Genomic DNA, 25,001 nt, shown 5'->3' with positions numbered 1-25,001 from the left:
TAACTGTACTGTAATTATGAAATCAAAATTATGTAAAAAAATAATAATAATAATAATAATAATAATAATAATGATAATGAATGTATCAATGTTTTAGAGGAAATACCTGTGAACTGAGTGATATTGAACAAAGAGATTTACGGCCAGGTGTTGATTTCAATCACGAACATGGATTTTGGCTTTTCTCATGGGATTTTACCGATGCAAAATGTTATACACCTTCTAAAGGAAATGTTCCTTACCCGAGTGGTCCAAACGCATTCAGTAAGTAGAGAAAAAAATTTTTATTCACTTTGTTAAATTGTTAATTAGTAAATAATAACGGCAGCTTATTTTTGTAATGTTGAATTGACGTCATGAGACTAAAAATTTTTCATTACGGTAAGCAATTACTTTTAGCTGTATAGGAATAAAATGTATAATACAAAAGTCATAAAATGAACTTAGAACAATATATTTAATTATCAAATAACCACGAATCATTCAATCTACCGTTAGTATTTTGAACAACTTTCATAATTCCTTCATAATGGTGATATCTACAACAATACGAGATAAGAGCATATTCTGGTTAGTGTTTTAATTATTACCATTAATACTGTGGATAAAAAGCTGCTGGAATTGAAAAAAATTTAAAAAAAATTTCTAATTTTTTATTTCATGGACAAATTAATTAATTTTCTACAAGCTTTTTTTTTAATTTCATTTAGTACTGATCCATTCAATGAATATTACTCTCAAAATTTAGTGTAGACCCAAATATCAGATACTAAAATATTATGAAAATTAATGAAAAACTACACTGTAAAAGGGAATTTCAGTTAAGTTAGTCTTACTGTTCTTTGCAAGGCTTGGTATGTTCGTATTTTTGTCCTGTGCTCACAGTTGTTGTATATTTAGCCATTTATGGAAAGGCAGGTTACAGAAGAACGAAGAATGAAAATCGGTCTGCCAACACAAAAAGAAATCTGGCACATAATGGAACTCAGCAGAGACGCACCAACAAAGACAACTCGAGTGAAAGAAGACTACAAATTTCAGTTTCAGCTCAGCTATCACTCACAACCCTCTTTACCTAATTCTTACAATTATGGCCCTAGCCAGCACATACGACTCCCTCTGTAAAGGGAAGCGCATTGCTTCCTCCAAACAGTAGGACACCCCCAGAAGGCATATTCCTGTTAGGCTGGGAGGGGCTAGTACCAAAAGGACTTTAAGGGATGGACTTAAGGGTAATCACGCCGGAAGTATAAAGCCCATACACGTCTAGTCTCCCACATCAAGTCAATTATTTCTCCTCGGTCTAAAGGACCGGAAGGCAAATACAAACTCCACCCATAAATAAAACACAAAGATCTATAATCGCCACTAAATAAGTAATGACCTCCCGATAAAGAAAAGACACAGTAGCAACGGACATTGTCCAGGCTCTGCAATTTGTAGGGAGATAAAAATTTCCTGCCACTCTTGGGTACGTTGCTTATATATTTTGTGAATAGTTACAGTACAAGCATTTTTTTGTAAAGTTACTCATTACTTCTGTTTAATTTTTGTAATCTGTACATTTAATTTTTGCTACACATTGTATAATTTGCAATTTTCCTTATTCAATTTAATTTTTTAGATGGATCTTGCATAAAAAAAAACTAAAATCATAACCTCCATGAATATTCTTCAATACCTCAATCACAAATTGCAACATATGTCATATTACGAGTTTAAAAGTTGTAAATTTCAATATACACAAGAAAAACAAGACTGGTTCTGTTGAGAAATTAAAAAAGGGAAAATGTGGTAAAAAAGAAAGATTGCTAAAAGTGGTGATTTTTTGCTGCTTAGGTTATCTAAACTTGGTTCCCAAAAATCAAATTGTAATCTTCAAAGGGAAATGCTATGGTGTTGAAATTCATGATACAACAATGTGACAAAAATTGATTGAACAGTATAATTAAAGAACCAACTCCTAACAGAAAATATGAAGAAAATGAGACTACAATCAGCTAAGTATGAAAACTGGACTTCTGAAGATTGTTTGAAAGTAATTTTCTACAACAACAAAAAAATGCATTTCATTGTGGAAAGGGGAAATGTCTATAGTTAGTTTAAAGAAGGGCATATGGAAAATCTGTTTTTACCAACACATTGTTTAATCAGTAAAACAGTTGAAAACAAAATGTTTCTGGGATATTTTTCTGTTAAAGGATCTCATCTTGTTCCAATCAAAAGAAAAATGAAAAAAGATAAATATATAGTAATTTTGAAAACAAGTTCTTCCTCTTCAGGAAAGTAAAAATTGTGTGTTCCAGCAAGATCTTGCTTCCTGTAAATCTTTAGAAGGATCAAAACATTTCACAACTGACAATTGTATTTACTTGTTAAGACTGACAAGGAAACACTTGATCTTAACTCTATTGAGAATTTATGTGCAACACGGAAAATAAGTAGACTGTGCATGACCAAGAAGAAAATGATTAAAAGTAGTAACTATTAATGGTTTCAGGATGAAAATTTTAAAGAAAAATGTAATAGATTAAAACTCTTTTTAATAGATTAAAACTAATTTAATCTATTCTAAAGAGTGGCAGTGATGATAAAATATAAAAATGAACATATTTCATATTAAAAAAGTTGTACAGTATAATCTCATATAAATAAAATATAGATTTGCTTAAATTTAATTTTCACAAAGCCCAAAAATCAAACTCTGATCATAAGGAAATGTCTGGCTTCAGTACTGAAATCATGATTCAACAAATGCTGATTGAACAAGGTCCAAAAACATGTTGTCATTTCACCGATAATTTTTTTTTAAAAATATGTAAATTTAAACTAATTTCACATTCAAATCTTTTACACCTTAGTTCTTCCATTACTTCAAAATATCTTTGCTACTGGGCTCAACCTACACTGTAACATTCTGGGAATACCATCGATAAATACTGTCCTTGTAGATATGAAGAACTGAAAAAATATATTATAACTTTCTTCTGACAAATATATTTTAGAACTGCTTTAAACCCGGCAATTTTTAATTTCCTTTCAACTCAGTAATATTTCTGCACAATTCTTTCAAGATTACAGTAATATTTTGGGGAGGGGTATAATACACCAATTTTTTTTTAAACGTTTTAGACACAGTATTCATTAAGTATTCATGTTTTATGAAAAAAATTTAAGCTTTTTTGCCAAAAATTAATTTCTGTTTCTAAAATAAGCAAAGAACCAGGAAATATGTGTCTTACGGTAACAATTTGAACTTTAGAACCATTGATTTTACAGAGCTGGTAGTACACTTATATGAAAGAGCAGAATTTTTACTATGATTTTAAGTATTACTTCTTTTTTCATTTCCTTCTACAGTCTTCAGCAAACTTATTTGTAAAATCTCCAGAATTTGAATACAAATTCTGGAGATTTGACATTTTATTTTTTATCTATTTGCTGGAGGCGTTTCAGAGATGCTTAAAATCATAGAAAACACTATTCTGAACAATTTAAAAAAAATCATAAGTATTCGTCTAAAATTACTAAAGTTAGAGCTATTACCATGCCTGAAAAATTTGTGGGAAATTTATATAAAAGTTTGATTACTTGTTTTTTCACTTACTAATGGAGTTTAAAATTTGGGAAGATTGACACAGATTTCACAACAGGCTTATTATCACAACTATTATAGGCTACACTTAGTTTATGATTAAACCCTACATTTTTTTTCAATATTGAGTTTCAGTTCACTGTTTCCACACTGAGGACATTAAAAAGTAACTAAATTTACAAGTGAATTTTTACTTACAAATAAATAGTCAGATCCCTCGACAGCTACTTCTGAATTGGTAATATTTGATAGTTCAAAATCTGATTTTCTTACACATATTTTCCTTACAAATATATTCGAGGGTCCAGGTAGTCTCAATAACATTGTCTTGTGGAGAAGTTGTGACAATCTCTTGGGTCGAACTTCTCCACCTCGCCAGATCAGCAATTTTTGCCCTGGCTTAAGATTTCTTGCAGTTTTTCGTATGCATCGTTGTTTTCGAGGCATTTTTACATAAAATGAAATTACAAAATCTAAGAATAAACACTATTAAATAAGCAAAAATGATAAACGAAATCACTACGATATAAATTGCAGTACGGTAATCTTACACGAAATTGTTGTTTATAAAGATAACCTATACTTGCACACTAATTAGGAAAGAAATCACACGAATCTACCAATTACTTTGAATAAAAAATTTAAAAAACTACTCAAAAATATAAAAGCAAACGTTATTTTAGTGAATTTCAAATAATTCTGCGAAAAAACTATCACAGTCACACGGCGTATACGGCAACCAAAAAAAACTTTCAAACTTGCAACCGATCACGTGTTTCACTGTTCTAAATAGGGCTACCACGACGAATTACCGCGAAAATAAAAGCGCGAATTTCAAAATTTACAAGGTAAAAATCTCTAAGTATTTTTGAAGCCGAGTAATATACATTCAAATATCAGTATTTTCCGACTTCGAAACCAGCAAAACTGACGTGATATACTTCTAATGTTTATTTTTTTTATACTTCCAATTATCGTACATAAATAATGACTACAACATTTTATTCAAACAGAAATGGACTATAAATTGTTTTAAATTCTTTTTATAATTTTAAATATTCAGTTATTGATAACTTAGGGCACACGCAAAGTAAAAAATCTTAAATTTTTATTTTTTTTGTTTTTCACGCCACATGAATCTTCGTTATTTGACGAACATTTTCGTATATAATTTATGACAATACAAAAATTATTTCCACAATAAAAAATATATAATATTTTTTTTTACATCAGGCTGATTTTACACCGGATTTCTATTCAAACATAACACACACTTGAAACAAAGAATGAAGAGGCAAATATTAGTGGATGGAGGTAAAAACAGACTGTCCGACACCAATATTGGCCAGTTACAAAATTATTACGGACGAGCAATTACAGAAAATTGTAGTGATGTTAGAAAAATGATTAGAGCTATTTGGGCTTTGTTCTTTCATCATAACGCCACCGACAAGAAGCCAAATCCATGGACTGTAACCAGTAGGAGAAAACTCGTGGTGTTAGTATCAAAAGGCAAAACTGGACAAAATACATACATAAACATTACATTCCTGAGGTTATTATGGAAGCTATTCAGCCAGTGTTCAAAGACTTATCACATCTCGACCTACTAACCACATGTGTTCACGGGAAGGCTCAGAATGTAAACGAGAGTCTAAATAATTGATTTGCTTCCAAGTTCCCAAAGGTTATATGATGCAACTGCATCATATAACCAAGGGAACATTTCTAAGTGTCTTATATTGCATCATCTTGGAATCCAGCCAGGAAGTAATATGGTTGATGCTATGAAATGACTAAACAAGGAGGGGTACAAGGTGCAAATATGTTGGTATTTGATCATCAGGTAAGAAAGAAAAACAAACTAAAAAGAAAGCTCCTGCAAGAGGGAAAGATGAACCTGATTATGCACCAACAATGTTCTAAAAACAGATAGGAAAATTTGGTTTTTACATTGATTTTTGAAAAATTCTTTAATTTTTAATATATTATGCATCTTTTCTCAAAAACTACTACACAGATTCCTTAAAAATTTTTCAGGATTATTCCACTTACTAGGGCTTTACTTTAACACATGAATTGCTCAAAAAATTGTGTAGAAAATTTTTACAAAGATAATGAAATTTAAATATTTCTGTCATACCAACTTCAAAAATGTTTTTATCTGTGAAATGTAATTCTTTATTTTATCACATCCGTATGTTAAAGTATTGTAGACATATGTACCAGGTGTGTAAATATGAAACCGGAATTTGCCCATAGATGGGCCTAGCTGTCAATGTGGTTACCATCAAATCACATCATTGGCGCTATTTTCTTTCTTTGACAGCTGACAAAGATTTTCAACTCACAACAAAACAAGTTTCACACAACAGCATAGTTTTAATTAGCATTTAACATATCGAGTTTTGTACCTACAAACTACGATTTGCGGACAGCATTGATTTTCTGTTACCATTTAAAGAAAACTGCGGCAGAATCACATCGAATGCTTGTCAAAGATTATGGTGAGCAAGCTCTTAGTAAATCACAGTGCTTTGAGTGGCTTAAAAAATTCAAAAGTGGCGATTTTCATGTAAGAAACAAAGAATGTGGAAGACCATCGAAAAAGTTTGAAAACAGTAAATTGCAAGCATTGTTGGATGAGAAAGATGCTGAAACGCAACAACAACTCGCAGTTCAATTAAATGTAACATGAGAAGCCGTCCCCCTACATTTGAAAGCCAGGAGAAAAATCCGAAAGATGGGAAAATGGGTTGCACGTGAACTGAATGAAAGACGGCAAGAAAACCAAAAAAACAACTTTTGAAATGCAGCTCGGCAGATACAAAACAACCATTAAATTGTGACAGGTAATGAAAAGTGGTGGGTATATTTTGAGAATCCTAAGCGTAAAAGATCATGGGTAACTACAGGCGAATCATTGACAACGATTTCAAGGCCAAATTGCTATGGAAAGAAAATGCTCTGCATTTGGTGGGATCAGAAAGGTGTGATCTATTATAAACTGCTAAAACCTGTCAAAACCATTAATACTGAACGCTACCAACAACAAATGATCGATTTGAATCAAGCATTGCGTGAAAAACGACCAGAATATCAAAAAAGGCAACACAAAGTTATTTTGCTTCACGATAATGCACCATCACACACAGCAAAACCAGCCAAGGAAACAACGGAGACATTAAGTTGGGAAATACTTTTGCTTGCGGTTTACTCACCACACTTGGCTCCGTCCAACTACTATTTATTTGCATCGATGGGACACGCACTTGCTGAGCAGCGCTTCACTTCTTATGAAAATGCCTCAATAAGTGGGGTTTGCCTCAAAAGAGCAACAGTTTTTTTGGTGTAGCATTCATAAACTGTCAGAGAGATGGGAATATAGCCAGCGATGGACAATATTTTGAATAAAATATTTTCTATCATTTTCATACAATAAGCATGTGTTTTCTGTATGAAAATTCCAATATCATATTTACACACCTGGTAAGAATACCTGGTAAAAAATTCAAGAAGATTGGTTCAGTAGTTGTTGAGAAATGGTGTATAACGTTACCATTGGGATAGATAGGACTCTGTGTGCCCTTAAATGAATTAAAATTATATTGGACTAAATTTTTTTAATTAATAGCTGTTAATAATTTAAAAATATGTTAATGTTTTTATATAGAAATATTACATAAGACTGTTATATTTATTAAAATAATGAATGGTTTTGAATTTTCCAGATATACTGCCTCTGTTGATAAGAGATGCTTGACTAGATATGAAAGTTTAAAAATTTGTAATTTATAATTTGTCTAATATATTTATATAAATGTTTTATATCTTCCAGATGTTAATAGTGTAATAAATAAATTAGTCATTAAAATTTTAAGATGAATACTTTGAACTGGTATACATATGTACATTTTTTATTTAATTTTATTTACTATAGCATAATCCATTATTACTTTCAATGAAACAAATCAAAAAAGGTAAAAAAACTACTAAAAATTAATCTTATAGAAAACTGAACAAGTAAATTTTAAAAATGATAAACTACTTAAATGTGCACATCTTTCTTGATAGCTGGCTTGGTGGAAATCAATTTTAATTCAGTTGGCAACAACTATCAAGTTCAACTTCAGATAAAATCACTGGTGGTTAGTAGCTAAAATTAGTGGGGGTGCTGCTCCAGAAAACTTTTTCTGAGCCTTTTCAAGGCCATAGTTAAAGTTTTCTGTAAAATAAAAGAACCGAAAAAAAAATGAATCAAATAGAACAGAGCTGGAAGCAGGATAATAATCTAATTCTACCCTTTCACATCACATTCAAGAATATGATACATGATTTTTAAGCACATTGTGCTTAAAAACCATATTCAGTTTAACCGATTAATAATAAAATGTCAATACAGATAATATTTTGGTACTTATGTATTAACGCCACCGCAGCTAAAGCTTTATTTAAAAACAAAATAGTCAATCGGATTTCGGTGGAAAATGGGCCGATATAGAGTTTAACATAGATTCAAACAGTCTCTTTATTAATTTTAATAAATGGTTATTTATATTTATTTATTTTATAAATACAATTTAACCAAACTTAACCTACGCTCGCTAACCTTGACTAATTAACAGGAGTGTTTTGATTATTTAAATAATAAATAATTACTGAATTTATTAAATAAACACTCAAAAAATTACGGTGTTAATTAGTCAAGGTTAGCGAGCGTAGGTTAAGTTTGGTTAAATTATATTTATAAAATAAATAAATATAAATAACCATTTATTAAAATTAATAGAGACTGTTCATTTTCCACCGAAATCCGATTAACTACTTTGTTTTTAAATAAAGCTGTTAGCTGCAGTGGCATTAATACATAAGTACCAATATTTTTTAGTATTATTAGATAATAACTTAATAAAATGTCCACCTAAAAACACTGAGTCCAACAGTGCTGAATCTAAATTTGTATGTACACAGAAACAATACATAATTATTTTTTACTAATTACCTTCTCTCAAAAACACGCCCTTCCAACGTGTTTCTGGATAGATTCAACAACCAAAGAGTCCTTGCTTTCAGCCATCTTTTGATCACAACTGAAAAAACAACTTAACTGCTTTCATATTCCTTCCACCAACTAAACTAGAAAAGGGAACAAACAAGGAACGTTCTGTTCACATGCAGAATAAAAAAAAACTATCTCCCACCAGCATGCCAGGGTCAGCACTGTGGGAGTGACAGAGCTCGCTCTCCTTTACATGCAGCTTCCTATGTGCACATGCACACACCATGCCGCTCGAACTGTAAAGCGCACAGTTTCATACAAAGATTTTTGTATCTTTTTCATAAACTAGGGGATGGTTATTGACATAAATCTTAAGGATTATATATTTTACAAGTATATAGAAAGAATTAAAAAAAAAAAACTAATTATATTATATGTTATTGATAACATCATGTGGAAATAGTCGGTGCTGCAGTTCCACAGTGCCTTTACATGAGCCACCACTGCCTGAAATAGTTTTTAAATAAGTAATGATGAATCAATGGGTCTGAAAGGAATTTTTAATGTAAATTGGTAAATTTGAATTGGACATTACCAGATGAGTTAGTAAGTAATAATTCTCTCTCTCTCTCATTCTTCAATCCCCCTCCCCCCCACTCACTCTGTCTGTCTGTCTCTTTCTCTCTCTCCCTGTGTGTGTGTGTGTGTGCATGCGTGCAAAAAAATTGAAAAAGAAAAAAAAGAATTGAATTTTTCATGTTTGAGAAAAAGTTTAGTATACGAGTAGCTAGAAATACATTGCAAAAAATCTGAAGAACAAAGACTCCAAATGAATTTCACACATTTTAATTTCCAGTTAATAAACTTTCATAAAATATTTTCAACCAGTTCATTTAAAATACTTTGGGTCAAAGATGGTGATATCAGTACCATTATGAACAATTGATTATGAGTAATGCAGAAATTGAGTTTATAACATTATAATTAAAACATATATTTAGATTTGTTTGGGTGTAAATAAAGCTCATATAGAATTAGATTAATCACATATAAGATTGAATTAAATCATTTTCTTTTTCAGTGTCAGGGGGAATGGAAGGTACTTGGCAAAGATTCACAGTTTCCGGACAACCATGTAAATCTGGAACAGTTTGTACTCAAAATAGAGATGTTGGTATATGGTCTTGTCCGATTGAAGGATTAGAAGGCGACTGGGACTACTGCTGCAGATCTGGCCATCAATGTGGCTACTCCGAAGGATTTAACTATCCATGGTTTGTTAAGAAAACAGTGTTTCTCATATACATAAAAAAATTTGTCATTTCAACAACACACAAAAAAACGTTTTGCTTAGTTAATATAACTAAACGGTTTGATTTTTTTAACACAATAAAATATAAACATATTTTCAAGCAGAATGGAGGACATACATTGTAAATTCTCATTAAGTAACAGAAACAAAAATTATCAAATAACAAAAGAAAAAGTAACTTTGAAAATTGTAGCAAATAAAATTTTTGTATGCTTAAATAAAACTATTTAATTAATGCATATAAAATGTTTGTATACATTTATGTATGAAATGATTGGTACTGACTGAAAGTTAATCATTGTCCCAAGTTGAAAAAGTTAAGGATCAGTTTTGTATTAACATTATTAGTTGAATGAAGTAAACAAATAGTAATAAAATAGAAATAATAAACATAAATCTAGGTTTAATTAAATGGGAATCCTTAAATAATTTTTCAACCATTAAACAAAGAAGGATGGAATTTTGCAATATTCTACCTCAAAAAGATCTATTTTTTGTATGTGACTGCCATACACCAAACCCTCCCCTGTGCACAGTAACTCAAAAATTCCAAAGTAAAAGGGTAGGATAGTGACATATTATTTTAAAGGGCAATGAAAAACAAGAAATTTGTTGTAAATAAATAACATTATTAGAACCCTAACCAAAATGGTGACTATTTAATATTATTTACAACTAGTTTCAAAAGTGAGACATTAACTCTTAAACTGCTCAGCAGTGAATAAAATTTAGCAATTTCTCCTACCTTTTATCAGTATGAGATCCTCTTTGGGATGTACTCTTCTCTTTATTTTCTGTTAAGGCTCTAAAACCACCATACGGTATTACTTCAGAGGATATGTATGAATGTAAATGAAGTGTAATCTTATACAGTCTTAGGTTGACCATTCCTGAGATGTGTGGTTAATTGAAACCCAACCACCAAAGAACACGATATAGTATTTAAATCCATATAAAAAAGTAACTGCCTTTACTAGGATTAAAACCTTAGAACTCTCAACTTTGAAATCAGCTTATTGATGATGAGTTGACCACTAGACTAACCTGGTGGGCTATTTGGGGTGTGCTGGAAGCTCCTTTTAAAATCGGTTGAGAAAATGGTTATCATTTTAGTTAGGATCGTAGTCCAAAATTTATTACTTCAAAATTTGTATTTTTAATATCTTTAAAATAATATTTATCAACCTATTCTCAACATTTTGAATTTTTATGTTGGTTCATGGTTGGGATGTGGTAGTCTCATAATGAAAAACAGTTCGTTTTGATGTAATTAGAACTGATAAATTTCATTTTTCTATGTTTATTTATTTAAAAGTTATTTAACAATTTCGCACTCTATGCATAATGTAACGCAAAACTGAATTTCAGATTCAAATTATATTTTTTTTGTTATTAAAATACTGTAATATTTGTAATCATTATGATAAATGATGTTTTCTTTGAATTTTAACTGGAATTGACTACTAAGAACATTACACATTAAAAAAATACAAACAGTTTGGAGCAAACAGCATTCAATAGTCTTAACTTCAGCGATCTACCAGGCTGCTCTATGATAGATGGCTCTGATCACAGCTGTTGTAACTTCATTTTACATACTGTTCTGCTTTGAAGTATCTTAACCCATTCAGCCTACAATATACATTGAAAAAGAAAACACTATTTTTTTATTCACTGTAATAAAAATTCATATTTTAAATCTAATAAAAAAAAATACATAAAACAGTTTCTTAACTTTTTTTTTGAGATACGACTTATTTCATTTTTCTTTAAAATATTCGATTTTGGCCTAAATCCGAGTGTTTGTTCACAATTTAGTGATCTATATTAAATTAGCCTAACTTTAGTTACTATCCTAAACCTTATAACTTATCTTACATTTAGTTTTTACTCATATTTAAAAATTTGTTATTGAATGAAAAATTTGGTAACATTGTGGTACATGAAGAGGAATCTGACATTTCTCACTCTGCCATATAATTTCACTCTTTTTTTTTTTTTGTTTTGCCTAAAGAAAGCATCTTTTTGTTGGATTTGGTTTTTTAGCAGTAGCAGGAAATTTTTCAACAAAATGAGCCCACTGCTTTGTCTCTAGGTATACAGGTGTTGCGCCAGTAGATGGTCTACCTAGTTTTATACAGCAGGCGAGTTGTTGATGGAATAACAGATTCACAAATACTCAAATGAAAATAACTTATTGTGTAAAGTTTACGGTATCTTTTCTACTTATTTTTTTCCAAAACTTACAGACATTAAAATAACCATATCGAACATGTAGAAAAATATTTTTCTGTAGCTTTTGACATAGTGCCTCATTAGAGGAAAACATGTCAAAACTTGGTCATGTTTATCCACACCTCTCATTCCTAAGGTATAATCAATTATACACTGGAGCTTGACAAATGGAATCATTTCAACTTGATTTCAAACTCTTTTTCTTCTAATAGCTCCAGTAACAATTATATCAGGTTTTGAATGTTTGGTGGTTATAACTAACAACTTGTTTTTTATCTTGCCTTTTTACACATAAAATGCTTTCGGCACTTTGATAATTACACTCTCCCATGGGAAGCTGCTGAGAAGCAAATTTGGTCGGCATATTATTTCTATCATGCCTAACAGTCCCTACAACATAGGTACTGTTTACGAATAATTTTGTATAAAGGTTTGGTGAGCTAAACCAGTAGTCTAAAAACAATGTTTATACTTGTTTTTCTATATCCTTTGAAAGTTCTAACACTATAGCTTCACTAGCCAGCATTTCATTACGCTCATCTTGCCCATAATATACTGAAAATTTCCAGCAGTAGCTGGATAGAATTCATTCAATTTATAAAATTTGTGACCAAAATATGCTTTCTTGTCCTTGTTGAAGTGTGGATATAGTACAACCTACCTCTACATTTCATAAGGGTATAAACATTTTGGAATTTTATATTAGAATATTCTATGATCGGTTTAATTTTTTTATCCTATTGACATCATGTGCAAAATTTAGATATTTGCTTATCGATACAAAGCGTTTGAATGGTATTATTTCCTTATACATAGAAGTATGGATTATAGCTCGTTTAGAGCAATAATGTCGCAATTTCGGTTTGGGATTTTGCAAAATTAATATAATTAGAGCAAAATAATTCTTTAGCTCGTCCACTGTTATCATCAAACCACTGATAAATAATGTAATTTCTTACAGTTTAGGCCTATGTTAATTTGCATACCTGATAGTATCTAAAGCAATAATTTTGTAAAAGTCATCACAAAATTTCATTTAGAACAGATGCTTCACTACAATTTTTAGAAATCTTATTCATGACATCAACGTCAATTCCCGGTTCACCAGTAAACAGAATTAATTTTACATTTTCAAGGAACCGCTTTCTTTATTCTACTACTACTACTTTTACTACTGATAATGCTACTACTGAAAGTACTACTACCACAATCAACCGATTCAAATTCACGATCACTTTCATTGCACGCGCCACATTATCATCACCATTACCCTTTTCACTTTCTAAAAGTAGTTCCTCAATGTGAAAATCTGTTAAATATTCAGACATTTTTCCGCGAAAAAATACTACTAAGATTATAAATTATAACACGAACATGAGGTTAGCCAACAACACCGTAAACAAACCAAACACATGAATGCCGCGAAAATTTCAACAGATTGTCCAATATTTATGGCCATGGTGTTTAAAAAAAAAAATTAATTATTACTGTATTCAAATTTATAATTAATATGTAAATAAATAAATAAATAAAATTTATATTGTACCTGAAATGTGACGTAATACGACGTCAAAAATTTAAACCTTTTTCCCAATTTTACGCCTTTATTTTGTTCCATACAAATAATAATATACTTCCACTGCTAACAATGAAAGCACGAAGTATAGAGTACAATATTTCTTATAAAACACGCAGCGAGTGATACGCGTCAACAGAACACACGACCAGGCTACATTGCGACATGGCGAGTAGCACTCGTGCTGTCGTAAAGTCGTGTCATCTTCTGAGTAGTTACCTCGTCAAAGTGGCGGAATAGGTTAATAATAAGCTAATCTTGTCATTATTATTAAAATATTTATCATGCTTGCATAAATTCCCACCTAAACATATAATATAATTTCTTAGGGTTCCCTCAAAATGTCAGAATGAGCTTTCAAGATTTAAAAATCGGCTGTCATATCATTGTTTGGCACCAGTAAATACGATTCATGAGACTCAATACAAATACTGCTCATGAGAAAGGCCCTATTTATTGTTTTTACTACCATTTTTAATAAATTACTGAACCTTTTAAAAGAACTCCCCATGCATTTATTTAAAGTACTATTAAAGGTTCTAGTTTACAAAAATATTCCTCAATCAAGAAATTTTTAAATAACATAAATTGAAAAAAAAAATATTCTGAACTCCATTCAACTTATTACATATACATAAATGTGTACTCTTTCATTAATGTTTTCTGAACAGTGAATTAATATCTATCCATTTTTGAAGTGATCTACATAAATAACTAACCTATATTAAAAAAATGTACTTCACATCCTTTAATCTCCAGATCTACTACTTCAGATGTTTTGAGTGTTGCAGAAACATCAGAATTTATAGAATGCAGTTTAGCATCCTTTCAGTTAAGACTAATTATCTCATATTCATAAATTTTTAGTCATGTTAATTATATCATTCTCATAAGAGAAAAAGTATTCATTTATATAACTAAAACATATTGTATTTTAACACAGGTGCTATGTGGGCAGTGCCGCTAAAGATCAATGGAGACCATGTAGTGAACATTATTATCCATATCCGCACTCCAATCGTCCTTTACATTGGCCAGTCGCTTATTTACATCGTGAAGGACCACCAAACATGACGATAGAACATCAACCTTCGATTGTCGATAACTTCTTGGAAACATTACGACAAGAATCTCAAAAAGCAGGAAGCTCAAATAATGTTTCGATACCTGAATTGCAACCGATCGACGTAAAAGCTGATCCGAGGACAGATACAAAACCAGATGAAAGTGCTATGACTAAATTATGGATGTGGGGACAATCAAAGTTCAATATAACAGAATCTCCTGGAACCACAGAAAATTCACAGACAACTGAATGGACGACGACATCAACAACAGTTAGTGAAGAGACTAGTACTGTTACAGTGCAATGATACTATGTGATTTGATACAAAATAAAAAAATGTTTACTAAAATTTTATTCAAAACTGGTGAAAAATTTATACTGCCAAAGACTGGAGGCTTTAAGAGAATTTTCTCACTGCCAAATATATTTTAATTCAGCTGTGGTAATAAATAATAAAGGTATTCACTACTTAATATTTTATTAAATATTTTTTTAAACTTAAAGATTTATTTATTTAAAATTCAACTGCAAAGAAATTTTGTGTTTTTTTTAACAAAAATTGTCATCTGCCTAAATAACAAAAAAATGATTCCATTTTAACAGATATGATTTTATTCAATCAGTTCTGAAATATATACATAAATTTTAATAAAAAAAAAACAATAATTTACATCTTCAATGAAAAGTAGAGAATCATTTAAAAGAGATAATTAATTAAAAATGCCAAAACTATGCTTAAGCAATTTTTCTTTCAAATAATTATGCTATATAATTTTATGTTTCAAGTAAACTGAATATCACATCCCTTTAAAAAAAAACTATTTAAAATAATCCACAATAAAATTATAAATGTGAAAACTACTTCATAGATAAAAATGACTACATTAAAAAAGACATTTATTTTATTTAAAAAAAAAAAAGAGGCAAATTACAATAGCATTATTAACATTGATATGGCAAGGGAATTAAAACAGTGGCATAATTTTTTGGTCAGGTTTTATCAGTATGAAACAAACCATTATACATGCTTTCAGAAAGTCACTGTGTATGTTATAAATTAATGGCTGTTTACTGATTAACAATTTAATAAACATTTCAAGCTAATAAAAAAACTCATGAAATATATGAAAGTAATTTTACTGTATGAATTTATAACCCTAATAATTATTTAGTTTGTTTCAAAACATTTTAATCAGTCTGTATGTGGTTTGATTTATATTTTTGCACTTTTGTTAAGATTCATTTATCTGAGCCTGCTTGGTGAGTTCATTTTAGTGATCCCTCTAAGAGGGAATCCATTGAGTGATTCATCTATCAACAACATAATAATAAGCTCAAATTCAATAGCTATTTATCCTGAAAGCCCTTGAAGATGATCCATACTTTAAAAATGGCATTCAAGAATGTTTTTTCTGTCAAGTGCAGCAGTATAACAATAATTTTTTGTGGAACCTAGCATAATTTATTGATCTCCATTTATAAGAATCGATTACAGTTATACAAAGTGATTTTTTAGTCCTGATACCCAATTTTAAATGTAATTTAAGAAAGGGAAATTTAAGTGGAATAAAAAAATGTATTTGTTACTTACAAAAGAGATTTAATAAAAAGCTACTACTTACATAATTGTTAAAGAATATGTTCAAAATGCCCACCCCTTGCGGTTATACACGCACAGACTCTTTTCAGCATATTAGCAGAAACCTTTTTAAGAGTTGCATTGGAAATATTCGTGATTAAGTCTGTAATATTGACTTTAAGTTCATGAATAGCGTGAGGATTGTTTTTGAAGGCCTCGGACTTAATATAGCCCCATAAAAAGCAGTCAGGAGATGTGAGGTCTGGGGACCTTGGAGGCCATAAGCCCTTGCTTATTATTCAATCATCAAAGAACTCTTGCAGAAAATCCACGGTTTCTGGAGACGTGTGGCATGCAGCGCCGTCTTGCTGAAACCAGTAATACCGTTCTTGAGATTCCAGGAGGGATACAAATTGGCGCACAATATTCCTGTATACTTCACCATTTACTTTCTGTTCGAAGAATACAGGTCCGACTATACGATGACGAGATATCGCTCACCACACACCGATTTTTTCAGGATGCAAAAATTTGTCTTGTAAAGCATTAGGATTTTCAACCGCCCAAATTTGACGGTTTTGACTGTTCACATAACCATTGAGATGGATCCAAGCTTCATCACTAAAGAACACTGTGTTTAAAAATTGATTTCCTTATCATTTATGAGAGACCTAAACCGATGGCAATATTGCAATCGCTTGTTTAAATCAGAAGGCTGAAGCTCTTGGACTAATCGTACACGATATGGATAAAATTTCAATTTTTTAGCAGCTTTCTGAACACTCGAATATAACAAACCGACTTGCGTGAAAAATTTTCTTAAACTTTTCCGTAGAGAATTGAGCAATCTTGTTTTCACTAAAACGTCATCTGTCAAGCGAGTATGGTTGACCGCTACGTTTTCTGTCGCAAACACTACCTGTCTCTGGAAATCGGTTTGCTAGCCTAGAAATTGACATTTTTCTGGCGGAGGAACACCACCAAATTTAATCTGAAATGATTCTTTTACACTCGCGTACGATTTTGTAGCAAAATATTGTTCCAGAATGAAAACTCGTTCTATGGTAAAAGACATTCTGTTCGTAACATGACCGGAAACGGCACAAAAATTTACACAGCTCAAGGAGAATCAACTCACACTGCCATATCTACATCGGTTGAGTAGCGCTACTAACTTCGTGTCGCAAAACAAAATTTCCCTTTCTTAGAAAAATATTACCAGACATTAACAATTGGATAACAGGACTAAAAAATCACCCAGTAGAAAAACAATTACAAGTCTCTTCAATGAAGATAGGTTTCACATTAAAACTTAGTCCAACCAAGGTCAAACCCGTCCTTTGGGTTTTGAATTGTTTTGGATTTGGGACCTTCAGTCCTTCTTTTAATCAACTTAGATATTAAACATAAGAGATCTCAATCACAACAAATATTTTGAAATTAATATATTGTTGAAATGAGTCAAAGCATCATCTATAAATAATATATGTCAAGCATATTTTCAACATTTTTTGAAGCGATACAGACAAAAAAACTACAAAAACAATCTGTTCGGTGAAGAGTAGTAACCACAGAATGTTATTTGTTGATATTTAAACACACTGCACACTGACTTGTCCAAATATTCTGTATAATTTATAATTGTACATAGCCTAGAAATCAATAAATAATCGGCAGGAAATGATTTATAAGAATCTGTTTGTATTAATGATCAAATAACAATAATTTATTGTAATAACAATAATAATATTGGAATACTTTAACAATTAGTGATAATTAAATTGTTGTTCATATTCAGGATAGTCCTAAAAAATTATAACAAAAAATGAAGAAAATTTTGCAAAGTACAAATTATTAACTGTAAAATATACCACAGAATCCAGTCAAGATGAAACAACAAATTATAAAATAATTATACTATATTACATGGCATACAGTCATGGTAATTTATTATTTTTGTATACTTTTAAAGACAATAATTATAATATTTATAAAATGATTTTTTTTTGTTGAGATTTTATATCATGAATATATTTTGTATTATACAATTGACACCAAATAAATATCAGTAAGATTTTTTATACAACTTTAAATAGATTAAATTAGATAATGTAACAGTTAGAATAGTTAGTAAGATGTAGATAAAAATAATGAAATGCAGTATTTAAATAAAAGAATATATATAATAATAATAATATTATATAAACTTTTAAACTGCTAAAATAATAATGTTTGACAACGATTGGGAATAAGCATATTAAGTAACGAAAAAATAAGTTCTCGTAAAGCAATGTTTTAGTTTATTGAAGTATGCATATGTATTAATGTACTATGTTTGAGTGTATGTGTAGTATAAAATCACATATACTCATACACAAACACAAATTAGCTTTAATGTACATATGAAAGAAGCTTGATTGCAAATATGGTGATTCACATATTTTTTATAATGTTACAATAAAAATATGGTATTTATTAAAAAAATTGTAATAATTTTAAACACATGCTATAAAAATGTATTGACTTTTTGTCAATAATTATTAACTTATACATTCAGTTGGTATAAATATAAATGCATATAACACAAATAAATCATATTTTACTTAACTTTGAAGAAAATATGAATATAAGATATTTTATATTAATTTGTATCTAACAAGATGAAGTGTAAATTAGAAATGTTTAAAGTATTGTTGCTGTGATAATATATACAATTATTAATATAATGTATCAAAAAATCTGTTGTTTTTTATTTCTACATGTGTTTCTTATTTTTACCCATCAACTATATTACAAGGGTTATTTTTTTTCAAGGTCTGATTGGTTGCAAAATAAAAACCCGCCCAAAAATCGGATGAACTTTTGTGCATATGGTCTTCAATCACGCCACGTCACTTCGTTTAGTTCTGAACACGCAGCTAGCGCGTAAACATGTCTACAACAATAGCATCTTCCGCCAAGTGTGAAGTGCTTGCGGTAATTCGATTTCTTCAGGCTGAGGGATGTAATGCAGCTGAAATTCATCGACGAATAAGTAATGTGTACGGTGAAACTTCAATGAGTGAGAGCCAAGTGCGACAATGGTGCACGAACTTTAAAGTAGGATGTATAGATATGTTCATGATGCAGGGGGTCAGGGAAGGAAGTGAGTGTCAACCGATGATCTCGTTGAGCGAGTGGATGAGGCGATTCGAGAAAATCGTCGGTTCACAATTTCTGTATTGAGAGATTCGTTTCCTGAAATTTCAAGGTCTGCTCTCTACACCATTGTGGGTGAAAGACTTCAGTACTGCAAACTGTGTGCGAGATGGATTCCCAAGATGCTGACCGACCATCACAAAACAATGAGAATGGATGCCTCCCTAACGTTTCTCCAGTGCTACCACAATGAAGGAGAAGATTTTTTGAACAAAATTATCACAGGGAACGAGACACGGGTCCATTTTGAAACTGAAGAAACAAAAGAACACTCCAAAACAGCAGATGCATTCTCATTCTCCCAGTAAACCAAAGAAGTTCAAGCGAACCTTCTCTAACAGAAAGTGTATGGCTACTGTGTTCTAGGACTGGAATGGAGTTCTCTTGGTGGAATTCATGGAACACGGCACAACCATCACTGCAGCTTCATACTATGTGACTCATCAACGTCTACAAAGAGCAATTCAGAATAAGAGAAAAGGAATGTTGTCATCAGGTATTGTCTTTCTCCATGACAATGCTTGGCCACACACTGCAGCTGTAACAAAGAAGCTCCTGCAGCGTTTTCATTGGGATCACCCACCATACAGCCCAGACTTGGCTCCATCCGATTTTCACCTCTTTGCTCACATGAAAGGCTGGCTAGGAGGACAACATTTTGGCACAGACCAGCGTAGAAACATGGCTGAAAACACAGGTGGCTCTGTTCTATGACGAGGGTATTGGAAAGTTGGTACCACGCTATGACAAATGTCTAAATCGGAGTGGCGACTATGTACAGAAATAGCGTAACTAAAAAGTAAGTACTTGTTACAAATAACAATTTTTTTATTTTCACTGTGGTTTTAATTTTGTGACCGATCAGACCTTGAAAAAAAATAACCCCTCATATTTTCTACATAATTTTAAATATTACCATTTCCTTGCACAAATGTGCATACTAAACATGACTGGTTACACACATTATGATGAAATTTAATAATAAAAATAACAGAAAAAATTATCATCCAATTTTAAATCAATAACTTCAATTCAAACACAATAATATACATTTTTTTGGCCATTTTCTATTGATTTAAAGCATACAGTTATTCTGGATAAAATAATTTTCCCAGACACCTGTCTGGGAAAGATGAGGGAACTTAGCTACTATCTGAATTTGATGTATTACTGTTTCCTAATAGCAAGTTCCTTGTGACTAGTGAACACTGGGAAGAAAATTAATATTTTTTGGTAAAATATAAAAAACATCTGAACTCGATGGAATTTTTTACACAGATTTTTAAATACGAAAATATACAGTAGCAAATAAATTAATCCGAACAAAAGGAATTTTTGTTCTGTTGTAGAGAATTTTCATTCTGTGGCAGACTGCTTGCTGTTTAGTGTTTCAGGTTATGTTGTTAGTTCATATACAAACAGGGTTAGTGGTTTTTGTGCTTTATAATTCATTGTCAATTAGTTTTTGATGACTTGTGAGTTTCTGTTATAAGTTTGTTATTCAATTCTACTTAATACAATGTATATATAACCCCACGAAAGCGGTCAAAAACTGTTGCTCTGTCCCAGCACACACAAATGACTGAAATACAGATTGCCAGTAAGTGTAGTGTGGGGTTAGGTACTGTAAATGAAATCGTGAAAAGATTTAGGGAAACAGGTTCTGTTTTCTCCAAAGAGAGATGGAAAATTTGGACAGAAAAAGAAAACTATGCATACACAGGATCGATTACTAATAAGAAAAAGCAAAATTAATCTAAGATTGTCAGCTGTTGACCTTAATAGGGACTGAGAGCCAGCAGGACTAATATTACTGATATGACAGTCTGTAGAAGATTGTTGGCAGCGAAAAGGATTGCTTGGAAACCTAAAAAGAAGCAGTTACTAACACAGGTATGAAGACAAAAAGGCTTCAATGGGCAAAGGGACATAAAGAATGGACTATATACTGCAAGGGCGCGAAGAAAACCAAACATTATAGACCACTCCTCGCAGATCGTCCAATTAATACAGAGATCCAGAAAGGAATGAATTCTCTCAAGTTCCCTAACAGCTTGTGAACGTTCGACCTCATTTCGGGGACAGACATAGAGGACTGGGCCACTGTATCATCAGTCCCACAATCACTGACTCGAATCCACCAAATGAAACCTAGTCAAACCAACAAAAAGGCACCATGCCCAGAGAGAAACTGTGATATACCGATTGGGGGGAAACGCATCTAATCGCATCTAAATCAGACACTCTAGGAAATATACCAAGCTTGTAACGACCTGTGGGGGTTTCGTCCCACCTAACCTGCCAAGACGCAAGGCCCTGGTCTTCAATCTCGTGCTTTCATTCTGACGTCAATAGGTTATTTACCTTGGAAATGTAGCATTCCTTACGCTCATTGACCAAGATATCTACTGGCTTAACTGCGGCTGTAACACAGACTGCCTCCTGCGAAACTGTTCTATAACCACCTATAACAGCCAGAAAGAAGAGTCGCTAGGTCCATAGCAAAATGTCTAAGTAACATCTAAAAGCGAAATGGTGAGTCCCGACAGGTGCAACATATAGCATAATAGTCTCACTGACACCTTTCTAAAGGATACGCATGGTACAGTAATTCAACCCCCAATTGGGATGAATGATGTGGGAAAAAGCTATTTTTTCAGACAAGACTCATTTCTTTATCCATGGGGAGAAAGTAGCCAACATTTGTACGTCAGCAGATGAGAAGACTAATACACCAACACACCTGCAACAAGCTCCCAAATACCTAGCCAAAAAGATGTTTTGGGAATGTTTTACACTTGAAGGGCCAGAAACACTTATGCTTGTGGATGATATGATGAAATCGGACAGATACATTAACAAATGCCAAAGAAAAATGATCCCACTTATAAAGAAGAACCCAGAACTAATTTTCAACAGGAGCCCTCCTTGTCATATGTAAAAGAAAGCAAAAGAGATCTTCAAAAGCCAAAATATTAAAGTGCTCTCGTGGCCAGGGAACTCCTCCGACCTGAATCCCATGAAAATTTATTGGCCATACTAAAAAGAAGACTTAGGAAAATGAATTGTAGCACAAAACCGACCTTATTAGTTCAGTGATACAGGTTTGGTTTCGAGATGAAGACATCAAAAATCATTATTCTACCTTAGTGGAATCTATGCCAAAGGGGATTAATGAGATAATAAAAAACAAAGGACACATACACAATTAAATTTGAGTAAATTTGACAATTAAACATTTTTTTTCTTTTAAAAACAATATTTTCTGTTAAAAATACTGTTTTCAGATTACTTTGTTGGCCACTGTATATATAATTTCATACTTTAAAGGTATACTACTCTCATCAATAAAATGAAAAAAGTTCACATAATTAAAAATGCTTTATTTCCAAGATACAATACGTGAAAAGGTATGCCTAAATATTTTCTGCAAGGGTCAAATAATCCTGTACTAAAACTCAAATTATTGAACAATATAAGTTACATACGCAATTTTACATAAAAAATCAGGTCTCAAAAATCATATCTCCAATAATTTCTGGGAAAATTGTTGTATAACCCAAAAATTAAAATAAAAAAGCACATTATTATATTTGGTATAAATTTACTTTATTAAATTGCAAATAACAAAATAAAATTTAATTCTTATAATTTTAATTAAATTACTTATTTTGAGTTCTAGATAAAAAAGTAAACTATTTTCTTTCCAAATGGTTCTGACCCAAACCTAACCTATCATTATCACTACATATGACAAGTTAGGAAGATATTGTACGATTGAAATTAAAAAATTATCTCTGGAAAATCTCAGAAAGTAGCATCCAGAAAATTAACTGAAGAATGTGAAGATAAAATATTGAAGATGTACTTAACACTATTTCTCAAGGATCAGTTAAGTTAAACAATAATGCATATAATTAACATCTATCGGTAACTAATCAAAACAAATATTCTATTTTAAATTTATTAGAAGAAAAACAATGCGTTCTTTATAATACAGTAATTTCATTAAAAAAATACATTCAATAAATAACTAAAACATTCATAAAATCATTTCCATATGACCTAGACAAAATAAAATTTCTAAAATCAATCCTTCCTCCGTAAATGTATTATACAAACATTGTTTCTTATAATTAGACATTTAATCTCTTCTCAATCTAACAAACAAACAACTAGTTCGTTTCATTTCAAATAAAACTTTGTCCTAGTTAATTCAAACTGAATTTCCTTCGTCGTTTGTCAATCTTTCCACTTCAACCGGCCTTTTCTTGAATATAATTACAAACATCTTTATGCTTTGGCCATGCCTTGACTTGGCACTCTCTGAAAACAACATGAAAATGAACAAATTATATACAAAACATGCTCATAACTAAAGCAGAATGGATATTTATCCTATAAGACATAGTGTTTATTTATCTGAAGAAATCTCTCAAACTATTGGACTAATATGAAAATTCCTTCACTGTGAAATTTTCCCTCTTTTGTAAAAAAAAAAAAAACTAGTCATAATGTTTTAACCTAAAATGCTTCAAATATTTCAATTTTACTTTTACTGGCTAGTGATATATGCTGCTATAACTGCTACAGCTATAGGTGGAAAGAATATACAGAGGGGTCCAAAAAAATATACTCACTGTTTTCTAGTCCACACCTCGTGACAAATTTGACTTGACGTCACAATTTTTGGCACCGAAAGAGTATTATGCAACGCTCTATACTCGCTCATACTGCCAAACTGCACACCGAATTACAGCTGTTAGTGTAGCTGGCGTTAATGGCAGCACATGACTTTACCATTTTTTTAAATAGCTCGACGACTGTTGCTGGTTTTTGTTGATATACATCATTCTTGACAATTCCCCATACGTAGAAGTCCAGAGGTGTCAAATCAGAAGATCAAGGTGGGTACTCAACAGCACCTATTCAACCCACCCAATGTCTGGGTAGAGTTTTATCGTGGTACAACCTGACAGCTCGATGGTAGTGAGGCAGGGCTCTGTCTTGTTGCACGTAAAAACATTCAACACCATACAGGTTTTGGATGGCAAGCAAAATCCTTATCTGAAGCATATCAAGATACCTCACCAGTTATGGTATCCTTGAAGAACAAGGGAGCAATCAAACCATCACTGATAGACTACAACACAGCAACCCTGGTAGATTTATTAGCCTGTCCACATGAGCGTGAGGATTTTCAGGAGACCGGTAGACACAATCGTGGCAGTTCACAGCACAATTAATTTTGAATTGCACCTCGTCAGTTCACACAAACTTCCTTACAAATTCCTCATCCTCACCAACCATGTGCTGAAACCATTCACAGTACTCCATCCTTCAATCCTCATTCGTCACTTTCTACTTTACAATCTTCAGAAAGCGTCTTACACTTGACTGGCTCACCACTTTCATGCGCTTGTAGCTGTTCATGGTCGGCC

The 25,001-nt window shown here is 31.7% G+C and overlaps 2 protein-coding genes across 7 annotated transcripts in view; one reads left to right on the top strand and one right to left on the bottom strand.

Moving 5' to 3' along the window:
- The window catches only part of LOC142317391 (uncharacterized), a 207,688-nt gene extending 189,195 nt beyond the window's left edge, over positions 1–18,493 (top strand). For all 6 annotated transcript variants that reach the window (XM_075353921.1, XM_075353922.1, XM_075353920.1 and 3 more), the window contains 3 exons: positions 98–264; positions 9,676–9,868; positions 14,661–18,493. In XM_075353921.1, the coding sequence (XP_075210036.1) occupies positions 98–264; positions 9,676–9,868; positions 14,661–15,090 (790 nt within the window). In that variant the 3' untranslated portion in view covers positions 15,091–18,493. The remainder of the gene's footprint in view (positions 1–97; positions 265–9,675; positions 9,869–14,660) is intronic.
- Positions 18,494–19,068: 575 nt separating this feature from the next.
- Positions 19,069–25,001, bottom strand: part of LOC142317393 (zinc finger MYND domain-containing protein 10-like) — a 61,037-nt gene continuing 55,104 nt past the window's right edge. The window contains exon 11 of the mRNA XM_075353926.1: positions 19,069–23,886. Within this exon, the coding sequence (XP_075210041.1) occupies positions 23,817–23,886 (70 nt within the window). The 3' untranslated portion in view covers positions 19,069–23,816. The remainder of the gene's footprint in view (positions 23,887–25,001) is intronic.

This window comes from Lycorma delicatula, chromosome 1 (genome assembly GCF_047948215.1).
Source record: "Lycorma delicatula isolate Av1 chromosome 1, ASM4794821v1, whole genome shotgun sequence".
Taxonomy (NCBI): domain Eukaryota; kingdom Metazoa; phylum Arthropoda; class Insecta; order Hemiptera; family Fulgoridae; genus Lycorma; species Lycorma delicatula.
Note: the sequence above shows the minus strand (reverse complement) of the source record. Positions and strands in the feature narration are given on the sequence as shown.